Here is a 26,595-nt window from a genome sequence, read left to right on the forward strand (position 1 = left end):
AGCATCACCACCCTTAAATATCTTCAGACATCATGAAAAATGTTTTATTAGGAAAGAAAATGAAATAAAGAAAAGCCATGAAGACTGTTTATGGGATAACATTATAAAAATTGATGTTTATCTATGAGGATATTTTTGTTTATTAAAAATAATAACATGACATGTATTAAGTATTTACTATATGACAGTCAGTGTACTAAGTCCTGTCGCAGTATTGCATGGAGTTTTCACAAGAACTATTTGGGGGAACTAAAGAATAACGAGGGCAGATAACAGAGCTCAGAAGTGGCGAAGTCAGGATTTGAATCCAAAATAATCTGACTCTAAATGTAAGCTTATGACCACCATGTCATAGAACTCTCTGCAAACAGAAAATCCATTTGAAATATGTAATGTCAAGTTTTGGAGAAAGCTTCTTGTCGGCTTATAAAGTCTACTTCATGAAGAGACATAGGCTATAATGTCCAAATAATTTGTCTCACTCTTGCAGAGTCTATGGCCCGGCACATTGCCTGAAAAATGCATCAGTCAAACTAAATACTGTAACTCTTATTTTCAAGGATTTTCTAGACTAGTGGCCAGCAAGCTTTTTCTGTCAAAGCCAAATTTGTGAATATTTTAGACTTTGCAGGCCTAAGTTGTCTCTGTTGAAACTACTCAACTCTGCCATTCCATCTCAAGAGCAGCCCTACAGTTGGCAGGTAAATGATGTGGCCAATGTTCCACATAAAAACAGGTAGCCAGATTTGGCCAGATTTAGCATGAGAGAGAAGAGGGAGAGCCGGGTATACAGCCCATAACTTGCCAACTCCTGTCCTAAACCTTACATTCTTTAGGGCTAACTTGCTATGTTACTCCTTCATAGAATCCTTCTCTTGAACCAATCTAAAGCAAGTCCTTCTGTTATAATGTTTTAGTGCATGTTTTACATACACATCTCAATTTGTAACTACATTTTTTTTCTTTATTATTACTAGTTTTTAACCTCTAGGAAGGCAGGGATCATATCTACTTTGTACATCACTGGATTTCCAGCACTTAGCATGTGTTCTATATACGAAAGGTGCTCAGTGGGTATCAGTTGGCACAAGGGAAGGAGGGAGAGAGGAAAGGCTGAAGGAAGGAAGGCAGGCCCGGCAGGCAATTGGGCAAGGCCAGTTCCTCATCCTCAACCTACATCCTCGAGTAAAATTAGTGTGTCCCACAAAGCCACCCTCCCCAGCATCTCTTTACCTAGCACTATGTAGTCTTATGGTACCATCAGAAACCAAGTGTTCCAATGTTCTTTTATGTGAAAGAAAAGCAAATTTTCTACTCTTTCTCCCACAGGTGCAAGGACACCCACAGTTAATCTGCCGTTCAAAGAGAAGAAATAATGACAAGGTTCTCATGGTCTTTCCTTGCACCAAGTCAATATCAGACCATGCCAAAGTACACATTGAAGAACCACCTGCAGACCTTCCCTTGGTGCTGCCTGTTTATCCTTAAATACTCCTGCTTCCTGGCTCACATCAACCACTGTATTGTGATGGGACGTGATGGCCAACCCTCAGGCGGGTCCACACTGGGTCTCCTCATCCTGCTCACATCACTTCCCATTTGCTGCTCAACCTCTCACCATCTTCTATTAACTTAACAGTATATGCGTCCTGTAAGGAGTTCCAAGAACTTCATGTTCAGTGTTGACTCGCTTCATCACAATACTGCAGTTGGTGTTATTAGTGGACTTGCCCAATGTCCTCTGCCTTATGAAGGCTTGAACACTGAAGCAATTCCCCTCTCCTACCCTGTCAGTCGACTTGATCATCCTTCGGAACTACTGACTTCCTACTTAGACAGAGGAAGACAAGAAAGATAAGATGATTCTTGTTTTCATTCTGGCAGATAAGGAGCAGACTTGAGGCTTTATCTGTCACTCCAGCAGCGTTGTTCCTTCTCATACAACAAAAATACATGTTACATTTGATAGATGTCACTCGGGGTCTTTGACTGAGCTCACATTTAGTTGTTAGTGATTTTGAATTATAGATTCAATTTCTACTTTTAATTAAATAAGACTCCTAGATGCAAGCAACGGCAATTGGGGTTTTAGAATTGGGATCGCCTACATTTACAAGGAACACTTTTGACTTTTGGAGCAAAATAAAATACTCCCAATCCTTCTTCTATGTGACAGAATATCATAGATCATTGTGAGGCTGCACATACCCAGTTCTCTCAGAATACATCTGGTTTCCTCACCTCATACTATTCAACAGTTTCCCGAACACACTTCACTACTGCTGCAGCAAGAACTCAGATCTATGTATGAATCGAGCTTAGCTCTCTCATAGCTTTGTGACCTTAAACACATCTCTTAATTTCCATGAGTCTCAGTTTCTTCATCTGCAAAATGGGGCTAAAAATCAATTCTGCTTAATATTGTCATTGGGGGGATGCTGCGTCAGGTGGTTAAGCCACTGCCTTCGGCTCAGGTCATGATCCCAGGGTCCTGGGATCGAGTCCCACATTGGGATCCTTGTTCAGCGGGGAGCCTGCTTCTCTCTGCCTCTGCCTGCCACTGCCTGCTTGTGCTCTCTCTCTCTATTTCTCTCTGACAAATAAATAAAATCTTTAAAAAAAAATTGTCATTGGGATAAAACGAGCAGACGTATATCAAACACCCACTACCTTACCTAGCAACGTATTCCCTCAAATACTGGTGACTCATATTACTGCTTTCTAAAATCCCTCTTGAAATGTGTCAGGAAAAACCAAATGTAATCCTTTGGGTGCCAAGCTCTTAAACACACATCATTTAGGAGCATGGTTTTTGGGGTCAAACATTAAGATTTGAAATCGGAGTCTACACTTGATCAACTGTCCACCTCCTAGGCAGGTCCCTTTACCTGTCCAAGTCTCCATTTCTTCAGGATAGCACTAATCCATATGACTATTGTCAGCCTTAGCACGTAGCACATGGTAAGTGCTCAATAAATGTTAGCCAGTATTTTACCATTACAATTTACAATCATATCTCTGCCAAGCTATAATATACAAAATATTTCATTTCCATTTTCTTCCTCTATGAGCTATCTAATAATAAATACTTTCTACATGCAAAATTTTAGTCCATGAACAAGTGTGACTTGCACATTTGAATAGGGTATCAAGGAAGATACCTACCCTGGCATTATTCTGATAAAACTGTGTGGAGGTTATAGGGCCTTGGAAGCCACTGTAATGTGAGAGGAAAAGTCTTTCCTTCACAGAGGTGAAGAAATGTGTTTCTTTTTTAATTAGTTTACTTATTCAAAAGCAACGTTAAAGTTATATTACAAATATGACTCTAAAGAATTGTGTGTAAAATAGGGATGTCTGGGTGGCTCAGTCAGTTTAGTCACTGCCTTCAGCTCAGGTCATGATCCCAGGGTTCTGGGATCGAGTCCTGCATCAGGCTCCTTGCTTTGCGGGGAGTCTGCTTCTCTCTCTGCCTCTGCCTGTCTCTCTGCCTGCTTGTGTGCTTGCTCTCTTGCTCTCTCTCTTTCTCTCTCTCTGACAAATAAATAAATAAAGTCTTAAAAAAAATAATTGTGGGGGCGCCTGGGTGGCTCAGTGGGTTAAGCTGCTGCCTTCGGCTCAGGTCATGATCTCGGGGTCCTGGGATCGAGTCCCGCATCGGGCTCTCTGCTCAGCAGGGAGCCTGCTTCCTCCTCTCTCTCTCTGTCTGCCTCTCTGCCTACTTGTGATCTGTCTCTGTCAAATAAATAAATAAAATCTTTAAAAAAAAATTGTGTGTAAAACGAAAATAGATGTATAAAAGATAAGAAAGTGGTTTTGTTTTTTTTTAAGATTTTGTTTACTTTTTTATTTGTCAGAGAGAGAGAGCACAAGCAGGCAGAGTGGCAGGCAGAGGGAGAAGCAAGCTCCTGCTGAGCAAGGAGCCTGATGTGGGACTCCATCCCAGGGCCCCAGGATCACGACCTGAGCTGAAGGCAGATGCTTAACAGACTGAACCACCCAGGCTTCCCAAGGAAGATTTTTTAAACAAAAGAAGGGATGTTTAATGAGGCATAGCTGACAAAGCAATTCATTTAAATAATGGCACAATTATCATTTTGCCTGGCTGGCCTTGGTCAGGAATCGACTAGTAAAATTGATATTCACAAATTATTTGAATAATAAGCCCAAAGTACAGTTTTCTATCCAGAAGAAAGACTAAACAGGAATGACAGCAAAGGATGAGGAGCAAGAGAAAAAGTTGCAAAGTTGATGCACCTTTGGAGAAATGGAAAATAAGCAAAAAACTACCTGGGTATTTTGGAAATACTATTTAGAAAATACTCAGGAAAGCTGAGTCTTGCAAGGAAAATGCCTTTGCCGTTAATACAAGGAAGCTGAACCCTCTTCCAAAACACTGACTAGCTTTGTTAACTATTGTTAACTTTTCTAGACCCTTCTTCAAACAATGACTCCTGCCTTATGTTCTTTCACTCAGTTCAAAAATACGAAAATGTGTGTATCCTTACTATACCCCAGGCCTGTTGCTAGAAACAATAAGAGATGTGCACTGGCCTGACCTCTAGGAAATTCCAGTTTTAGGAGATACAAGTAAACAGTCAATGATGATATAATATGGTTGGTACTATGTTGGAAGTAGGAATAGAGAGAAAGAAAGGACAGATGAATGCACAGATAGAAAGAAGGAAATCAGAGAAGCTTTCATCTAGCCCTGACAAATTAAGGAACGCTTTCCAGGGGAAATGACATATAAGTCAATGCCTTCAGAAAATTGAACTAAGGAGCCCCAAGCGAGCTACTGGCACAGGATTTATTTCTAAGGTAGAAAGAAGCAAAGGGCAGTAAAAGTAGTGCTGTAATTATAAGAAATGTTCTTTGGAGAAAAACTAAGAAGACAAGAAATATAATTTGAAGAATATAATGTGAAACAGTCTATTTAGCCCCAATTGTTAGCTCTCTATTATAACACTTCAATTTCCATCCCCTTCTCTTCAGTTATGGAATTCACCTTCCCACAAACATCTTAATGAGATCATTGGAGACTTAGATTCTTGACCTGGTGAAAGGATAATGGTATGAGCAGAGCAGTACTGTATTCATTGAAAACCACCAAATATGGGGGTGCTTGCATGACTCAGTCAGTGAAGCATGTGATTCTTGATCTCAGGGATTATGAGTTTGAGCCCCATGTTGGGTATAGAGATTACTTAAAGTAAAAAATCTTTTTAAAAAGTAAAAAAACCAAAAACCAAAAAACACCAAATGGAACTAGAAGTCAGAAGAGAAACCAGAGATGGAAAAAGTTTAGACCACCTTCCCAGTCCAATAGCCACTCACTCATCTACGCTGGGAATTTTCCTATATTTCATCACAACCCAACTGAAGCATAAATATCAATCAACCAACCTCAAAATTAATAACATTAGTAATATTTAGAACTTTCTGGCAATCTTAAGAACATTTAGCTTTCAAGGTATCTACGGAAGAAATAATGTAAGTTTTGCTTTTATTTCAGCCAACCAGAATTCAGTATTTCTTTTCCGTTCTATTATTGTTTATCCATCAGCACACAAATGGGTAAACTTGTTCGTTTTAAAGACAAACACGGGGCACCTGGGTGGCTCAGTGGATTAAGCCGCTGCCTTCGGCTCAGGTCATGATCTCAGGGTCCTGGGATCGAGTCCCACATCGGGCTCTCTGCTCAGCAGGGAGCCTGCTTCCCTCTCTCTCTCTCTGCCTGCTTCTCCATCTACTTGTGATTTCTCTCTGTCAAATAAATACATAAAATCTTTAAAGACAAACACGAACTATGATGACCTGCTTCTGCACAAAAGATATAAAACACAGTGCCTATACCGATGTAGTGAGGCCAGGCAGGAAGCTGGGGTGTAGCCCCCATCACACACAGCACAGCACACACACTACACATAGGAAAAGTGCCCCAACTGCAATACTGAATGCCCTTAATGAACGGTCTTGTTGCAAAATTCTGTGGTTCATGCCTAGGCACACAGTGCCGGGAAGTACAGCTCATTCTGTGCATGTCAAGCTTCCTCTGACAAGAAACACTAGACAGATGCAAACTACCTATTGTCTTGGCAAGAATGACTCACTGGCATTGCCTAAAGGAGTCTACATCTTTACTGAAAGGCTCTTGGTTCCCAAAACTTGAAAATATATCTGATCTGATGTCTTAAAGAGTAGTGAAGGAAAGAAGAGGGGAGACCTTTAACTGTTATCCTCCTCAAAAGGGACTGACAAAGAAAAGGACTGTGGTTAGATGTGTTACAAGATTAGCCATGATCTCTGGAAGAGAGACACCTCAGGTTGGGCAAGAGTTGATTTGAAGTGAGATGGGATGAAGTAAAATGATGTTTCTTGTCTACTTTCCAGTTGTTATTCCATCTGTCCTTGAAAATTAGGAGAAAACAATTCCCCAGACTTTCTGCTATTGATGGAATGGGCTAGCTTTGTAACCCAAGTCTTGTTTACAGGCAGTGGTTGTTTGGTTTCTGTTTGCTCCCTGACCCCACCCCCTGCCCAGTATCTAGGACAATGTTCTGGATATGGTAGACATTTAACAAAGGTTCTTTTGTTTCAAGTTTTGCTCATGTCATTCCTTAAAGTGTCATTTATCCCCGTTATACATGTACTAAACTAGAAAAAAAAAAAAAAAGATTGTCATTAATCTAGGCAATTGGGAAGTCTGGGCAGTCCTTTAATTTCTCTGGAAAGCTGGGGAAGGAACAGGCAAGTACAAATGAAGAGAAGTCTCAGTTCTTTTCTTAGTTGGTATTTGCGTAGGCCAGGCCCCGATCCCCGACAGGAAAGGGAACTCAAGAGGGAGTAGCCTGGTCTGAAACTGGGTGGTATGAGGTCATTGCTCCTTCCCAACTTCCTTCTCTTTCACCTCCCTTTTGGAGCCCCTTAAAATAGGAATGTCCCCCTAACAGCCGGATGGTGGTCACTGAAAGCATAATTTGTGGTCTCCCCAAAAAAACGCTAAAAAAAATCAGGTCAAGTTGGGACTTCCCTCCAGGCACTAGCCAATAGAGGAATCCAACAAGCATAACAAAATGCTGATAGGAAAAAAGAAAAGAAAAAGAGAAAAGAAAAAGGCTAAGTACCTAAAACATAAGGAGATGGTAATACACAAGTACCATGAATTTTCAATCCCACCCCTGCAACATACCCCACAAAATTATTCTCAGCTGTATTTTTGTACAAGCCAAGAAAATTGACTTTGGAGAGCATTTTCACAGTACACAATTTACCCCAGAAAAACCCATCTGGGTTAAGGCACAACTTCATGTTGAAAAACAGAAAAAAGATTTAACTTCTGCATCTCATTTGCCACCTTAATTTCAATAAATGTGCAGCAGCTCATTTCCCTCTCAGAGAGATATTACAAAGTGAAACATGCTGGTGTCAAGTTCAGTAAGAAGCGACTCACCTGCGCTCCTGCGGACTTGAATAAGGAATTGGATTAGATTTCCCTTATAGCAGCTAGTCAAATAATGAATGAACAATTGGTGCTGAATAAGTGCTTGCCAACTGAAAAGCTGCATGATACAGTGAATTAGATAGAGTCACACTGCCTGGGTTTAAAGTCTTTTATTAATCACCAGCTGTCTTCCCAGACAGAATCCTCATCTATAAAATGAAGATGATAATAATAATAGTGTCTGGATTGCTATGAGGATTAAATGAGTTAATACTGTGCTTTTGCAAGTTTGTCATCAGGCCAGCATCACCAGAGAACATGGTAAAAATGCAAATTCTTAGGACCCAGCTCAGACTTAATGATTCAGAAACTCGGGCGATGGAGCCCAGTAATCTGTGTTTTAATGGGCTCTCCAGGGGATTCTGACACCCATGGGAAGTTGAAGAATCACTGAGTTAATCCCTGTAAACTGAATAGCACACGTCCTTTTGCTCCTACACTCATGGGGGCACCCAGGGAGCCCTCACTGACTGTTAACTATTCTTACTGATCTATACAGTGCTTCAAGGCAGCAGTTAGGAAACTCAAGTTTGTTGTTGTTTTAAATATTTTATTTATTTATTTGACAGAGAGAGATCACAAGTAGGCAGAGCAGCAAGTTGGTGGGGGGAGCAGGCTCCCCACTGAGCAGAGAGCCCAATGTGGGGCTCGATCCCATGACCTGAGCCGAAGGCAGAGGCTTAACCCACTGAGCCACCCAGGTGCCCCTAGGTAACTCAAGTTTTGACAACACAGGGTTCCTACCCTCATCAAGCACAGCCTCCAAGATAGCTAAAGGAAAGGACTAAATGGCTTTTAGAGGTATTGTTTGTCTCTGGAATTTTAGAGCCATCTCTCATTTAGAGGTAGAAGATAGTAATGGGATTCAGAACACACTACCCCTAAATATGACACTGTGGCATATTAAATTTTTAAGCTGAAGTAGTTTGAGAAAATGACAGAAACTGGAAGATCTCCCTGACCTCCCACCCTAAGCCCCTCATGTGAGAGGCGCCCTTGCTAGACCTGGAGGAAAGGAGCATCCTTACCTCCAAGCCAGAGGGACACCAAGAAGAATCTGAAAACAGGCCTTGCTGAGCTTCCCTCAGTTTACTACCTTTAGCTCATAGTTCTAGATCTATCAGGTCTTTCCACAGGTTGCCATTCTTTATCAAACCTAGCATTAAAAACACTCAGGTGAAATTGTTTCTTTAAGTCTTCATCCCATTATAGATTCTGCCATGTGTTTTAGACATACTTGTATAATTTTATCCTATTAATCTTGTCTTTGTCAGTCCAATTTTCAGACGGAGAAGGGACCCTAAGAGGGTTGAGGAAATTTTTTCCTCCCCTACAGTAGTCAGAAGGTGAGGACACAGGCATAAGGGGAGAGATATTTCATCTTATTAGAGGGGATCATCTCCACACTTATACTCAAGGTGCAGCTTGCCAGAGTGAGCTCTTACGTACCATTAGATAATGTAATAAGAAAGATAAAAGGCTCACACTAGAAATGCAAAACTCAGTAAGTAAATAAACTATTTCTCACTTGTACTTGCTATTAGGTTTAAGATCATTTTCAAGAAGGAAGTTGTGGTATCCTAGCTACAATATTATAAATGGTTTGATTTTTATCATAAGACTGCTAAGGACATTGTGGCCATGCACTACTTTTAAACAGTTCTATTGAATACCACTTCAAACAACGATTTTGTATTATAAAAATCCTAACTCTCTACCAGGAATGTGACTTAAGAAAAAAATAAAGATTAAGTTGCTTAAAGAAAAACTTACATTTGAGAGGAAGACCCCAGGCAGCCACCATCCTCAAACTTTGAAGGGATGCTGCTCTAAAATATAGATTTCTGGTTTTCCCTTCTCAGAAATTCTAATTTAGTTAGTCTGTGGTAAGGCCAGGGAATCTGATGTTTTAACACCTCCTCACCCCACCTCATTCAGAGCAAGTGGCTGACAGAGAACACTTTGAAAAATATTGCTGGGGCACCTGGATGGCTCAGTCAGTTGAACATCCCACTCTTGGTTTTGGTGCAGGTCATGATCTCAGGGTTGTGAGATCAACCCCCACGTGGAGCCTGGTGTCTCACTGAGCCTTCTGCTGAGCTCCACGTCGAGCCCGGCATTGAGCCCTGCATCTGGCTTTGCACTCAGCACGGAAGTCTGCTTCCCCCACTCCCTTGCCCTCGGTTCCTCTCTCTCTCTCTCAAATAAATAAGTAAAACATTGAAAAATATTGTTAAAATTTTCGTCTATGGATAACCTTAAATGAATAAGAGCATCTGGTTAAACAAAGTTTTCAGAGAGTTGAGGCTGAATCCTTTAATATATACAGGAAAGGTTTGAATGGTATTTAATGAAAAGCTTTCTAAAATGTAGTCTGCATTTCTCTATCGTCTTTTACATCACAGACAGTGTAGAAATAACCTTGGTGACTGAGACTTCTTTATTACTACCATTATGGCTGGTATGGGCTATAGTTGCAGAGAGCATTCGATACAGAGTTGACGGAAACACTGGTTCCTAACGTGGCCCTGGAACTTGAAAATTTTCTGAAGATCAGCTTTAGCTTCTGAATCTTTTTTTTTTTTTTTTTAAATTCTTTTTTTTTTTTTCCAATTTATTTATTTTCAGAAAAACAGTATTCATTATTTTTTCACCACACCCAGTGCTCCATGCAAGCTGTGCCCTCTATAATACCCACCACCTGGTACCCCAACCTCCCACCCCCCCGCCACTTCAAACCCCTCAGATTGTTTTTCAGAGTCCATAGTCTCTCATGGTTCATCTCCCCTTCCAATTTACCCAAAATCACATACCCTCCCCAATGTCCATAACCCTACCCCCCTTCTCCCAACCCCCCTCCCTAGCTTCTGAATCTTTTCCCTGAGGGCAAGGTGGCCTATGTGCAGCGGCCAGACCTCAAGGGCAATGCAACATGGTTGCAAAATGGACATATGTTTAAAAGACGGAAGCAGCCTTTGTAAAACTATTAGGGACACCTTATCAACACCATCTAAATTTTATCTGTGGGTGTCCAGCACTATGGTAGGCTCTATACTTTAACCAGTCCTCTCCATGGGGGAAAAAAAATATGCTGTATAAATTACACTGTGAAAAATATTTTTAATTTTTGAAAGATTTTTATTTATTTATTTGCCAGGGAGAAAGAGAGAGCACAAGCAGGGAAGAAGCAGGCTCCACGCTGAGCAAGGAGCCCAATGTGGGACTTGATCCCAGGACCCTGGGAACATGACCTGAGCTGAAGGCAGATGCTTAACTGACTGAGCTACCCAGGCATCCCTTACACTGTGAATAACATTTTTAAATGTCTTGATAAGCTGGCAGTAAAAAGAAATCCGTTATGGGTTGAATTGTGTTTCCATCCAAATTCATATGTTAAGATTCTGATCCTCAGTATCTCAGCAAATGCCCTTTGTTGGAAATAAGGTCCTTGTGGATGTAGCTAGTTAAGATGAGGTCATTCTGGAAGCTTGACCTTGACCTTGGTTAGCTTGAGCTCCTAACCCAATGTGACTGGCGTCCTTATTAAGGGGGAAATTTGGACATAGGCATGCCCAGAGGAACAATGCCATGTGAAGATGAAGGCAGAGATAGGAGTGATGTTTCTGTAAGGCAAGGGGAGACACCTGGAACAGACACTTCTCTCACAGCCTGTAGAAGGAGCCAACCCTGTCAACACCTTCCTGCTTCTAGAAATGTGAGACAAAAAATTTATGGTGCTTAAGGCACCCAGTCAGTGGTAATTTGTTACAGCAGCCCTAGCAAACTAATACAAAACCCCAAAACATAAGCCAAGCCATGAAGCTAGCTTTCACTTTAGAAAAGTGAAGGCATCACAGACCCAATGCCTTTACCACCCTAAGCTGGTGACCTCCCACTATCCTTTACATAGTCTCCCAGGAGGCTGAGTACCAGAATCAAAGTCCCAATCCATATAAGGTGCTAAGTTAAAGTGTAGAAACCACCCATATATAAATGGTTTCAGACCATTACAGAAGAAAATTGCTTGTCTCAAATCTTTGCACTGAGTAAAGGAGATAAACACTTCTCTTGAGAAATCATATGCACAAGCATGTTTCAAATTTATGGCCCAAACGCACATGAACCGAGTGGCGCAGATATCCGGCAGTGCCCTCTATCCTCTGGTAAGAAGAAACACAAATCCTCTCTGGAGGAGTTCACCTTCAACAGGCCACAACGAAATATGAGCTTATATGAAAAATCACAATGTACACCAGTTAATAAGGTACCATGAACGAGGACAAGCAGAAATAAGAAATAGCAGAATACAACCCATAAAGATCTCAGATATTGGAATCAGCTACACAGAATATAAAATATAGTCAGTTTAACATGTTTTTAAAATAGAAGAAGGAATTGACAATGCAAATAAAGAGTAAGAGATGATTTCAAAGGACTATTCAAATTAGAAAAAGAACAGAAATATGGGGCGCCTGGGTGGCTCAGTGTGTTAAAGCCTTGCCTTTGGCTTAGGTCATGATCCCAGTGTTCTGGGATTAAGCCCCGCATCAGACTCTCTGTTCAGAGGGGAGCCTGCTTCCTCCTTCTCTGCCTCTCTGCCTCCTTGTGATCTCTGTCAAATAAATAAATAAAATCTTTAAAAAAAAAAAAAAGAACAGAAATAATCACTAGAAATGAACAAAATTGACAATTAAAAGCAAAATTCAATGAGTTTCACCAGAGATTAAATACAGCGAGATGAGAGATCTATAGAAACTGTTCAGGAAGAAGCAGAAAAAAAAAAAAGAAAAATATAAAAGGTTAAGGGATGAAGAAGATAGAATAAGAATATATAATATGTATCTAATCAGATTTACCAAAGGAGAGGACACAGAATGAGGGAGGAAAAGAGATAATGGTGAGAATTTTCCAAAATTGATTAAATAATAACCTACAGATTCAGGAAAACCAACAAATCTCAAGAATTCTAAATAAATAGGAACTCCACAGCTCTGACACATTTTTGTGAAACTGGAGAATACCAGAGACAAAGAAAATATGTGGGTTTTTCTTTTAAGTGAGAAATACATCAAATACCTTTCAAAAGAACAAGAAATCCCTCAACTTTGGTGAGGAAAGCTAAAATACAGTGGAATAAAATATTCAACGTGGTGGTAGAAAATGACCGTCACCTCAGAATTTCATATGTGGTGAATTATTTTTTGTGAACAAGGATGAGATAAAGACATTTTCTGATAAACAAAAACTGGAAATTCTACAGGATACAGCTCAGGAAGAAAGAAAACGCTCCCAGATGGAAGGTCTGAGATGAAAGAAGAAATTGTGAGCAAATAAAGTGTAAAGATGTGGTAAACATTAAAACTGTATAAAACAGCCATAAGAATACCTCAGAGGGTTAACAGAAAAAGATACCATTAAAATTCAAGTCAATGAGAGCCGATACGTAGTGGTAGTGGGGAAATGTTATAGGAGTTAGTGTTCTAAGTTATCTTTATTTGACACAAAGTGAAGGATGTTGGGGCGCCTGGGTGGTTCAGTGGGTTAAAGCCTCTGCCTTTGGCTCAGGTCATGATCCCAGGGACCTGGGATCGAGCCCCGCATCGGGCTCTCGGCTCAGCAGGGAGCCTGTTTTCCTCTCTCTCTGCCTACTGTGATCTCTCTCTCTGTCAAATAAATAAAATAAATAAAATCTTTAAAAAAAAAAAGAAAGTGAAGGATGTTGATTAATTCTTGAGAAGTTATACAGGCGGACAAGACAGAAACAGGATATACACATTTCTAGTGCACAGTGGTAATAATCAATCTGGAAGAAGGCAAGAATGTAGAGAAAACAAAACAGAAAACAAAAAAAAAGGTGGAATATACAGAAAACACAAAATATGAGAGGCTTAAAACAAAAATGCCTACTTTAAAAAAAAAAGTAGATGTCAGCAAACTAAATCCTCCATTTAAAAGACTGTCAGATGTTTTTATTAAATGGATAATCTGTACAAGCCCTCAAAAAAGAAAATCAGTGTTGCTACATTACAATCACACAGAATAGACTTGAAGGCAAATAGCGTTCATAGAGATAAAACGGGTCATTCCATAATGATAAACGATTCAATTCACAGGAAGATAAAACAATTTTAAATAAGTATCCATCTAGTAACATGGATATGTTATAAAATACTAACAAAATATAATTCAACAATTAATAGAAATGAAAAAAGTCTACCATCATAGTGGCAGATTTTTAACAGATCCCTCTCTGGTAAGGGATAAATTTAGCATAGTAAGAAACTATCAATCAGTAGACACAAAACAGACTGGAATGACACAAAGACACACTTAATAGACACATACATATACAAGTACCCAAGGAGCTTTTAGGCTGCCAGTCCTCTCCCCAGGAAGCCCCCATACAGGGCCATAAAGCAAGGTGCGACACATTTTAAACGATATCCTACAGAACAAGTTTTTTTTGTCTACAATGCAGTTAAGCTAGAAGACATATTTGGAAATAAAGAAACACAGTTCTAAATAACTCATAAGGTTAAAAAAAAAAGACTGGAAATTAGAAAATATTTAAGTCTGATCATGAAAATTACAGCAAAAGTAATAATGAAAAATACTATCCATCCAAATTTGTGGGATTAAGCTAAAACAGTCTGTAGAGGGAAATTTAAAGCATTAATGTCTGGGGCATCTGGGTGGCTCAGTTGGTTAAGCGACTGCCTTCAGCTCAGGTCATGATCTTGGGGTCCTGGGATCGAGTCTCACATCAGGTTCCTTGCTCGGCAGGGAGCCTGCTTCTCCCTCTGCCTGCCGCTCCCCCTGCTTGTGCTCTCTCTCTCCCTGACAAATAAATAAAATCATTTAAAAAATAAAGCACTTATGCTTATATTAGATGAGAAGAAAGGATTTTGATTAGTGAGTAATATACTTTTTCTATTGCTATGGTAACAAATTATTTCCAAAAGCCAATGACTTACAACCATGGTACATATTTATCCTTTTTCATAGTTTTTTGTGGGTCAGGAACTCGAAAGCCCTATGGCTGGGTGCTTCTGGCTTGAGGTGTTTCATGAGGGTTGCAGTCACATCATTGGCCAAAACTACAATCATCTGAAGGCTTGACTACAACAGAAGTATCCATGTGGTTGGTATGTTGGGGTTGGCATGTTGGTGTTGGCTGTTGGCAAGAAACCTCAGTTTCTCTCCTCATGGTCCCCACAAAGGGCTGCTGTGTGTTCCCACTAGATGGTGTCTAGCTCCTCCCAAGTGAGTGATCCAAAAGAGAAAAAGCCAGGCAGAAACTATTCTTTTTGTGTCCTATTCTTGAAACTCAACATATTACTTCTGCCACCCTCTATTTGTACGAAGTGAGTCACCAAATCTGGCCCATATTTAAAAGAAGGAAAATTGGGTATCATTTTTTTGAAGGAAAAAGTGTCAAAGAATTTGCAAAGATTTTAAAAAAATCACAATGAGCTAAGTATCCACTAAATAGATGAGGGAGAAGAAAAAACAAACCAGCAAAATAAGGCCTGAGGAAACAGAATTAAGGCAATTAAAAAGATAACATCAGAAATTCACATAATAGAAAACAAATACACAATAGTCTGCCAAATCCAAGTTTGGTTTTTTGAAAAAGTTGACAACATGGACAAACTTCCAGTGAAACTGACCAAGGAAAAAAAAGAAAGGAGATACAGAATAAGAGTATTAGAAACAAAAAAGGAACAAATACATACCCCACAGAGAATATAGGGGGAATCATGAATATATTCTTTTTTTTTTTTTTTAAGATTTTATTTGTTCATTTGACAGAGAGAGAGAGATCACAAGTACACAGAGAGGCAGGCAGAGAGAGAGGGGGAAGCAGGCTCCCGGCTGAGCAGAGAGCCCGATGCGGGGCTCGATCCCAGGACCCTGAGATCATGACCTGAGCCAAAGGCAGAAACTTAACCCACTGAGCGACCCGGGCGCCCCTCATGAATATATTCTTAATAAGAGAATATTATGTATAACTGTATGCCACTAAATTTTAGAACATAAGTGAAATGGATAAAAACTAAATAATCCTGTAACAGTTTAAAAATCTAAGTCAGTAATTTGGGGCTCCTGGGTGGCTCAGTGGGTTAAGCCTCTGCCTTCAGCTCAGGTCATGATCCCAGGGTCCTGAGATCAAGCCCCACATCGGGCTCTCTGCTCAGTGGAGAGCCTGCTTCCCCTTTCTCTCTGCCTGCCTCTCTGCCTACTTGTGATCTCTCTCTCTCTCTGTCAAATAAATAAATAAAATATTTTTTTAAATAAACAAATAAAAATCTAAGTCAGTAATTTAAAACTCACCCTCAAAAAGAGTAATATGTGTTCAGAGACAAACTCCATCAAATATCAAAAATACAAGTAGTTCCAGTGTTACACAAACTATTCCACATTATAGTAAAGGAAAAGGAGGAGGGGGGTGGAAACTCCATCGTAATACATTTTATGAGATGAGAACAACCTTGATGGCAAAACCTAAAAATGTCATTGCAAAATTACAAGCCAAATGAACTCAACATGGATGTGAACATTCCCTGAGATATTAGCAAACCAAATCAGAGTTACACTTCTTTAAACCAGCAACAAACAGAAAGTGTTCACAGCAGCACTGTCTGGAAAAAATAATGGAAACAACTCAAATGCCTATCAATAGTAAAATGGATATTGGAAATCAGGGTCTATTAATATAATGGAATATATACTTTGCAATTCAATGAAATACAATGAATTTCAATGAAATACAGCCACAAGCAATAAAAGTGGTGAATCATTCAAGTAAAAGATTGAAAAGGGAGGTCATGAAAGAAGGCATGTAATAGTATTACAATTCCATAGGATGCAAAATGATCAAACACTCATGATAAAGCTATGAAGAAAAGTAAAGTACAAAATCTGGGTGGTGTTCTCTCAAAGGGAAAGGAAGGCAATAGGATGAGGGAGGGACTCATAAGAAATAACTTGGTGATAGTAACATTCTTTAAAACTTCTACATACTTCAGGGGCACCTGGGTGGCTCAGGGGGTTAAAACCTCTGCCTTCAGCTCAGGTCATGATCTCAGGGTCCTGGGATCGAGCCCCACATCGGGCTCTCTGCTCAGCAGGGAGCCTGCTCCCTTCTCTCTCTCTGCCTGCCTCTCTGTCTACTTGTGATCTCTCTGTCAAATAAATAAATAAAATCTTTAAAAAAAAAAAAAAAACTTCTACATACTTCATAAGCATTCTTTTATAGCTACTCGGTATTTAATTTTTAAAAACTCGAAACAACGAATGGAATGAACAACAGACCGCTCCCAGCATGGTTCTCTTACATCTTACACATTCTAAATTTGTTCACAGCGTGGGAAGGAGGACAGAGGCTCCCCATTCCATGATAAGAGGTGAGACTTTTTCCCAAGCCCTCCTGAATGTTGATTTTTTTAAAGAAATCTAGGAACATATGTCCAATGGAGTTCTTTCATAACATTGACTACACAATCACATATTAAAGCAGCCATCTCATTTATTGTATCATTTCAACCTTACCATAGTCTATCCACAACTAAAAAAACAAACACACAAACAAAAACCATGAAAGTTAGTCAAGCTGTCGTCAAAGTCGGTCATAATAACATCAAAAACTGTCCAGTAATTTTGGAATTTACCCAATCAAAACAACACAGACAAAAACTTGGCTTGAATTGATTTCAACTCTCTGCTTGTTTAATCTTTTTTATTATTGTTCCAAGTTGTCACCATTAACTACCACAAGAACGTAACTTTTAGACCTCTATCCCTAAATAACTACTTGGTTCACTGGAAGTAGAAAGGGGGTTGGGGGCAGGGATCAGTGGTTTCTCTGAAGTGATAACATGTGCTAGACAGGCCCAAAAGAAGTATCCAACAGTAGTTTCATGGCCTCATAGCTTTAGGCAACAAGTGAATGGAAGACTACATTTGTAGGTACTCTGTGGTGATAAAGGCTGAATGACTGAGAGAAAACGTCTATTGATTCTAGTCTCTGATGTAGACCCATTCTTTCAGTATCAACTCTTAGACTGTTTTGAGTGTTGAGTAATTTAATCATTTACTAATTTAATTAATCATTAGATTATTATTAATTATTGAAATTATTATCATTAAAATTAAATTTGATTATTTCATTTATACTTGAGTAAGTATATATAATATGAATAAAACCTGTTTAGATCTTACTTTGGCTCTTCACTTCAGCTTTATTCAGGTATAACTGACATAAAAAGTTATAAAACAGGGGTGCCTGGGTGGCTCAGTGGGTTAAAGCCTCTGCCTTCAGCTCAGGTCATGATCCCAGGGTCCTGGGATCGAGCCCCATGTCAGGCTCTCTGCTCAGCGGGGAGCTGGCTTCCCTCTCACCTCTCTACCTGCCTCTCTGCCTACTTGTGATCTCTGTCTGTCAAATAAATAAATCAAATCTTTAAAAAAAAATTATAAGACGTGTAAAACGTACATCTTGGTGATCATATATTTATAATGAAATCATATATAAGTAATGACTACATATATAATGAAAAGATTCCCCCATCTAGTTAATTAACACATCTCTCACTTCATGTATTTCTCTTTGGTAGGCAGGGGTAGATTAGAACACTTAAAATTCTACTTGTTTTAGTAAATTTCAATGATACAATACAGTGCTGTCAACGATAGTCACCATGTTTTACATTAGATCTTCAGACCTTCTTCACCCAACAGCTGAAAGTCTGTACACTTCTACCAACCTCTCCCTATTTCCCTGGTCCCCAGTCCTGGCAACTACTCTTCTGCTCTGTTTCTGTGAGTTTGACCTTTTTTTTTCTTTCCCCCAGATTTCACATGTAAGTGATGCCATGTGGTATTTGTCTTTCTCTGTCTGGCTAATTTTAGATCTATTATTTTTAGACTATTCCATCGCAAGTCCTCACAAACAGCATAATTTTCCTTTACAAATCGGTTTTTATTTCAACTGTATATAAACCATATGCAGCTTTCATTTTACCATACACAAAATGTAACCAGTAAACAAGTTACATCACCATATATTATCTTCAGAACGGAGCTAGACTAAAAGCTATAGTCAGGTTTAGCAGGTGGGCAAAATGCCAAGCTAAATTCAAGATAGTAGAGCTTATCAAGAAACCAGACATAATCCAGGTCTCAGAGGACCTTCAGTGAACAGCACTGAGTTTGCTTCACTTTGGGTCATGCAAATGTATCACAAAAGTCGTCTGATTTAATAGTATTGTGTTTTCAGTGACCAAGAGATGAGTCTTCTAAATAGCAAGGCTGACAGACGACAAATTACAAGGACTAGGTATCAGGACAACTCGTCCTCCGCTGCTAACCAGCTATGACCTTGGGCACGCGAGTTACTATTTGAGCCTTTATCATAAATGAACCCTGAGAAGTTGGAATAGTCCACCAATAGTCCCTTCCAAAGTTTTTTTATGAACAGTAAGCAAAGATCAGAAAGGGGGAAGAGATAAATCCTTAAGAGAAAATGGCATATTCACAAAGGGACAGAGAGAAATGTTTACAACTGGTAGAGCATTAACTGTGTGAGGCAAAGAGCACACACTAAAAATCAAGGAGAATGTAGTCTCCAAGAAGACAGAATTTTGTAAAGAATTTTGTTTGGGACAGTCCTATAAAAACTGGAAACTGGTACTTGTCACTGATTAAGCAAAAATTTGGCAAGCATTTTTCTTTACCGTGCATGGAAGTTTTCGTGCATTGCAACAAAGGTACATTGCAGAATGCCTTTTAGAAGTAAAATCATGCCAAGAGATGTTTATAAAAACTGTACTTTTATTTATGTACGTCTAGTGGAACATTCTTTTGTAATAAAGCATCCAAAAGAGCCCAAACATAGTTAGAATTTTCTGACTCATAGACCGGTGTGTCTATAAATATAAGCAGGTGCCACAAATTCATAAGTCTGTGTTTCAGTTATAATAACATAAAACACATTGTGTATTTCCAGTTAAACTGGATTGATCGTCACATCAGAACACTGAGTCCCTCAAGGCATGAATGTGTTTCACAGGTGATGATGGGCAGAGGAGATACGGCTCCAAGTAAAAGGTAGTGAAAACAGATCTGAGATCTACCGGTGAGCACCGGAGAGCGTAACACATCACGTTCAAAGAAACACACACCAAAGAAGGTTTGCTGTGGCTGCTTGAATCAGAAGATCCTTTTCTGTTTTAAAATTCAGTTTAATTTGGCAGCATTTATTGAACACCTAAAATGTGTAAGTGTCAAAACCAAATCTAGTGAAGGCGTTTGATTTGACGTGGGATTTCTGGGAGAAGAGTTCAAAGCAGGCAGCCCTGACAGCAGCCGATTCTAAAGTGTAATCACTGTGACAGCTTCACATTCAGCCTGACTCACTCCATCACGGGCGCCCTTGGATGCCATCATTGTCGTAAGTGACTGAGCAGCCCAGCTCGAAACGGAGGTCTGCAGAGCGCTTTTACATAATTTTGTTTTTCTCTCCAGCATCCTCTGGGCTCTGCTTTTATTCTGTGTTTTTGACCCAGGTGTCCTCGTGCCTCCCAGATATTCTACTGTCCCCTCTTCCTAGTGTTCGTGATGATGGGGATACAGCATTTACTCAGTGGCAGTCCTGGCTGTCCTACAGGCTAGCCCAGGACCGTCCAACAACGTGGCGGCGCTCCACCTTCTTCCCAGAATCACGTGCATCCAGCGGTGGCCGTCTTCTGGCAACTGACACTTCTGTTCCTCAAACCATTTAGGCTCTGTATTGACAAGTCTCCTTACTCATTCATGCCAGTGTGTTTATGAAGTAGGCCAGGCCACACTTAAACAGTCATCGTCTCTCAAATTGCACTTCCAATTCTGAAATCGGCTTTCCTTTAGCAGTAAGTTATGAATTCACGAAGGTCCTTGAGCCATTTTATGAAACACAAGATACTTGTCTGAGCGCTACAGGGGGACACAAAGGGTAACCTACGATTTCCCTTGAGGGACTTGAAATAAAGGAAGAGAAATAGGACGGGTTAGACATGAAAATGAAGAATGTAAAGCAGACTGTGGAGAGTTTCCAATCAGCGGGACAGATAACAGGTGCTCGGGTAGTTAACCCTGGGGTCTTCTCGGCAGGGGTCAGACTGAAGCTGGTTCTTAAAGGAGCAAGAGAGAATCTGAATAGGTGGAAGGGAGGACTGGCTGTCAGAGATGTCTGCAAGCCAGAGGGGTCCCGTAACGCTCCTATCCAAAGAAGGCAGGAGGTGTAAGACAGCAAGATTGGGAGAAAGGAGGCTGGTGCTTGAGAACACAGCAAACCAGGCACAGCCAATCTCCTTGGAATGAGATGTTTCATCTTTGCGACAACAGCAATTGCCACTGAAGGATTTTAATAAAAAATTATGCTTACAGATGATTTATCTGTTACATGCAGGAGGAGGTGGCAGTAACTGGAAGAAATAACATCAACTAAAAGCCTCTGGGAATGTTTTTTATATGAGTCCGGAAGCAGGTTGGTTGTTACTTGAAATAAAATACAGAAGAGACACTGGCAATTAAAGAGGTACTTGTACGAAGAGGACGAGTCAGAGAGTCTAACAGTCACTGAATTTCACAAAGGTTTTATATTCCCCACAAGCACACTGCCTGAAGGTTCAGTAGTAAAATCACAGATCCGAGTAGTGAGTGAGCAAGTCAGCACTTACCTAACATAAAAGCACCAACCCATTTTCCTTAAATGTTTGCAGGTTTTATATACAAGCATCTTTAAGCTGCACCAACATACGTGTTCTGTGCTTTTTCACACGAGTGTATTTGTAACTACCAAAGGATGGAGGATAGAGAGATTTACGGAGCCTTTACCTGGCCCCAGGCCCTTGGACAACTGCTGGGAATGGGGATCCATAGAAAAAAAGACAATTTGCCTTTGAAGGGCTTGCAAATGACAGCCTTCCTAGAAGCCAGCCACAGCTTAATGACGGCCTCCAGGCTGCTCACTTCCTCCTTGGGTCTCCCCTCCAGAGGGTCCTCCCCTCTCCAGCCCTGGCCATGCGTCTGTCTATGAGACTTCCTCCTCTGGATGTTCATGGACTTCTCCAACTCAACGTCTACGACACTGACCCCGTTGTCTTGGCGCCTGCTCCTCAACAAGCAAGGCTCCCAGCTCAGGCAATGGCAACAGCCGGGGATCTTCCCGCTGCCTCACTCTCCACACTACCTAACCTCGAGTTCTGTTCATTCTACTTCCTGGACCTCTCTCTTATCCAGCCACCTCTCACCATCTCCATTATCCACTCTCTGGTGCAGGCGCCCACCGCGTGGGGCCTGCCACGGCTTCTCAAGTGGCCTCCTGACATCCCAGCATGTGACTCTCCCATCCCTGCCCACCGGGCAGCCAGTGTGACCTTTCTAAAACAAATACAGGACTGAGTCACTTATCTGCTTAAAACCTTCTAATAGTTTCCTGTCGCTGTTAGAATAAAGTGCAAATCCCTTAATATCCATTGCAAAGCCCTTTAGAGCCTGGATCCTGCCCATCTCTCCAACCCCATTTGGCTCCTCTCTCCTCTCTGAGCACCCGCCACACAAAATTCTTTGAGTTTCCCTAATGGTCCAAAGCTCTGACTCTCTTCCTGGCCCCCACATATCCTATTCTTCCTGCCAGAAACCCTTTCTCCCCATCCTGCAAATTCCTATGCCAAGGAACGATTACCCTGAGCTGAAAAGACAGACTCCTGTCGATAAAGATCACTATTCCATGTTCCCTATGTACAACTCTCTGTATTTGTTAAGAGTTTTAACTATCCTATCCCTGTAACTACAATGACCAGATTTTGCAAACTAAAATTCTAAAGAACAAGAATGAATTTTGGACAACAGTACTAGCTTGAAATACCTTGGCATTATAGAACTCCCATTTTACAGCGCTGGACATTTAGAACCCCGGCCTTCCCTCACTGGGGACAAGGGATTGCTGTGTGATTCCAAAAGAACAGAGGACAGCAGTTGCTGCCGGCACATACCGTGTAATGGGCTTGACATTCAGTCCAGTGTTTTGGAGTAAGATGTTCTGCTAAAGAATAATTGTGGAATTTTTTTATGCCTGCCCAAAGAAGAAGTGCCAAAAATAAAACAAAGCAACACACACACACACACACACCTTTATGGACCTTAGGAGTGTAAGTCATCTTTGAGGTGCCCAGAACCAGCTCCCTCTCTTGAAGAAAGAAGGAGCAGAGGGCCTTCTACTTGCCTTAACCTGCCGTAGGACATAGTCTAAGACCAGAGTGCAATCAGGGCCTTTGTTGGGGTTAAATAGGAAACACAGGCACCCAGTAAGGAGGAATAGAAGTGGTTCTAGATTCAGAATGAACGGACCAGCCTATCTGTACCTGTACCAATTTGAACCCAGAAGTTCTGGGCAAGTGGGCCGGGTTATGGCGAGATTTGAGCACAAAGAGAGGTCTCCTAGGAACCCCCAGTGACAGACATCCTTGGTGGAACTTACCACAAAGGCAAGGAAATGATCTTCCCTCAAAGATTCCTTGGGGGCCCTCATGTTAAGTAAAATATGCCAGAGAAAGACGAATACTGTATGATCTTACTTACATTTGGAATCTGAAAACAAAACAAAACAAACAAAAAAAAAACCCCAAAACCTAAAAACCTCCAAGTCACAGAAACAGAGATTGGATTGGTGACTGCCAGAAGCAGGAGGTGGGGAGCGGGGATGTAGGGTGAAGATGGTCAAAGGTATAAGCTTCCAGTCATAAAATAAATAAATTCTGGGACATCATGTACAACACGGTCACTATAGTTAACAATACTGTATTGCATATTTATAAGTCACTAAGAGAATCAATCCTGAAGGTTCTCATCACGAGAAAAAAATACTGTAATTCTGCCAGGTGATGGATAGTAACTAAACTTATTGTGGTGACCACTGTATTCTATATATACATACATCAAATTAGCATGCGACACAGCTTCAACTGATACAATTACATCTCCGTAAACCTGAATAGACAAGAAGAGCCCCAGGCCTTGTGAGCAGACACGATCCGCAGCAACCCAGCATCGGCTGCTGGAGTATGCTGGTTCTCAACAGACGTGTGATGTGGCTTGAGGGCCAGTTAATCCGCAACAGTGGGCTGACCCTAATTTTACATCAGGTTCTAGACTCTTCTGGTAATTACGGAAAAAAAAAATCATGGCTCGCTTATGGGTTTACTCAAGATCATACAATGAATACCGAGTAGAGGTAAAAACAACAGAAGTGAGTCGGTGACAACTAAGAGTTGGGGGGGATGGGGGGTAGTGCATTGTGCAGTCAAAAACACAGAAAGAGGGGCACCTGGGTGGCTCAGTGGGTTAAAGCCTCTGCCTTCGGCTCAGGTCATAATCCCAGGGTCCTAGGATCGAGCCCTGCATCAGGCTCTCTGCTCAGCGGGGAGCCTACTTCCCTTCCTCTCTCTGCCTGCCTTTCTGCCTACTTGTGATCTCCATCTGTCAAATAAATAAATAAAATCTTTAAAAACACACACACACACACTCTCTCTCTCTCTCTCAGAAAGACAGGCAGGAAGGGAAGGACTAAGGCAGTCAAGGACTATTCCTTACAATGTTTTGATGGTCTCTGGCTCTGCCTAGAGCTACTGGAAGTTATGCCATATCCCATCAAGTCGGCATAAAGCCACGGTGAGGAAAAGTGGTTTCTGGACAGAGGAATGTGACGGAAAATAAAGGCAACATGACCAGACCTCATTATCTTGGTGCTTTTGATAACACTGGGGAGCGGAGTTAGATTTTGAATGGACTGAAATCTTCCATAAATGGAATCTGAATGCAGGCTCTGTAACATCCAGAAATTCCTCAGGGAATTTCCTATTATGTACATGGAGGGGGGAATGAAGCAAGTCCCATCTGGCTAGGCAGAGAACATTCTCCGCTTAGGGAAACTTCATGGTTCTTGTGTTCAGTGCCAACAGCATGTTCATACTAGACCCAGGCCCTGCACACAGAAGTGTAAGTGTATTGAAAAGTGAGCTAGACGGAACAGACAATGCTGGGCAATTCTTTGTCTCTGGAACAACCAAACCACAAGGCAAGATATTAATAAGGGTATCCTTTTTATAGAGTCTCTGACTAGTTATGAGCCAATAGTATGACCCACGTTACTCGGCGTTGCTACAGCAAAATAGAGTGATGGTATATTTTCCGATTCGCTTCCTATCAATACACAAGCTAAAATCAAGAACGGACCAACACACATCATTCAGTGACTCTTGCTCTTTGGCACTGACAACCTCAGGGAAACCTCAGAACTTTAAAGACACAATGACATTAGCCTTATTGGGGGAAAAAAAAAGGCATTGGTGGGGAAGGTGACTCACCTCACACTTCACCTGATCCAAGAGGTCTCCTGTGACAAATCTAAAGTACTGAACTCCATTCTTTTTTTTTTAGATTTTTTATTTATTTGACAAACAGAGATCACAAGCAGGCAGAGAGAGAGGAAGGGAAGCAGGCTCCCCGCTGAGTAGAGAGCCTGATATGGGACTCGATCTCAGGACCCTGAGGTCATGACCTGAGCCAAAGGCAGAGGCTTTAACCCACTGGGCCACCCAGGTGTCCCTGAACTCCATTCTTCACCACATAGTCGCTTTGAGTTACTCCGAGACACATTACGTTTGAGAACTATCAAGTTATCTTGTATTGTCCCCCGTGCCTATTTGAATACAAACCCAGAGACGGGGATTTTGCCTGGTTCATTCCTCTGTTCTAACACCCACTGAGGCTGGCACAGAGTAAGCCTTCAGTGATATCTAACGACTGCCTTTCCAGCTGCCAAAGAACTAAGAGCTTAATCATCTGTAACTGAAAACTTTGTGGATTCCAGAAAAACCGGCATTCCCAACAATGCGTCAGAAATCCCATATTGGGGCGCCTGGGTGGCTCAGTTGGTTAAGCCACTGCCTTCAACTCAGATCACGATCCCGGAGTCCCGAGATCGAGTCCCACATCAAGCTCCCAGCTCTGCCAGGAGTCTGCTTCTCCCTCTGAACTTCTCCCCTCTCATGTTCTCTCTCTCTCTCAAATAAATAAATAAAATCTTTAAAATAAATAAATAAAATTCCATATTGCAATGAAAAGTCTTTTCCGTTATAGATGTGATGGTACTTAAGTCTGTACCTAGAGGCCAAGTGAAACAACATCACTCCAGGCGTGGCCTGGGACCAGCAAGCTCTGCATCACTTGGGCAGCTTACTAGAAAAGCAGAACCGGGGCTCCACCAGAAAGCCAGTGAATTAGATACCCGAGGGGGAGCCCCCCAAAATCAGTGTTCAAGAAGTTCGCCCCGTGATTGCAGGTACCATAAAGTTTTGCACCAGTTATTTAGAAATAAAGATGAGGGGCAAAAAACAAGACATGCCGTAAGGACTAAATTCTCCAGGGACAGCTGGCACATCCTTGCTGTCATTTCAGTAAGAAACATGAAGAAAAAGGAAGTGGATGAATTATACTCAAAATTATATGCATGAGTGTGGCTCACGTGTGCCACGGGGTAATGCCCCACATTCTGTTTCATGGAGGCTTCCCAGACCTAACTAAGCAACGGGCACAGTGACCGTGCTCCCAGGCACAGACTCCTGCTTCACGCGACTTCCCCTCCTTCCGGGGGGGCAGCACTCTCTAGGAACTGTCCTTGAGGCGAATGACCAGGCCCCTGAGCCAAAGCAGCCCCGTGGGGGATGTGAGGGCACCGTATCTTACCATGATTCAGATGTCTGATGCAGTCACTGAGGACAGCGCTGAACTTCTTCTGGTCCGCGGCCTCGTGGAAGCAGAAGTAGCCATGTCTGAGGAACGGCTGCCACAGGTACACCGGGAATTCCTTGGGCAAGACCACAAAGGGCTGGGCGTTGTCCTTCTCACTGGAGGCTAAGGCAATGTGGAAAACACAGACATTTTTTTTTTTTTAATTTTATTTATTTATTTAACGGAGAGAGAGGAGAGTGCACATGTAGGTAGAGCTGTAGGCAGAAGCAGAACACCTTGCTGAACAGGAAGACTGATGG

General features: G+C 41.3%; 1 protein-coding gene across 1 annotated transcript in view; it reads right to left on the reverse strand.

Annotated features, from left to right (window-relative positions):
- Positions 1–26,595, reverse strand: part of NIBAN1 (niban apoptosis regulator 1) — a 158,083-nt gene that overhangs the window by 51,823 nt on the left and 79,665 nt on the right. Inside the window, exon 5 of the mRNA XM_044267288.1 lies at positions 26,291–26,458. Coding sequence (XP_044123223.1) covers positions 26,291–26,458 — 168 coding nt within the window. The remainder of the gene's footprint in view (positions 1–26,290; positions 26,459–26,595) is intronic.

This window comes from Neovison vison, chromosome 10, assembly GCF_020171115.1.
Source record: "Neovison vison isolate M4711 chromosome 10, ASM_NN_V1, whole genome shotgun sequence".
Lineage (NCBI taxonomy): Eukaryota > Metazoa > Chordata > Mammalia > Carnivora > Mustelidae > Neogale > Neogale vison.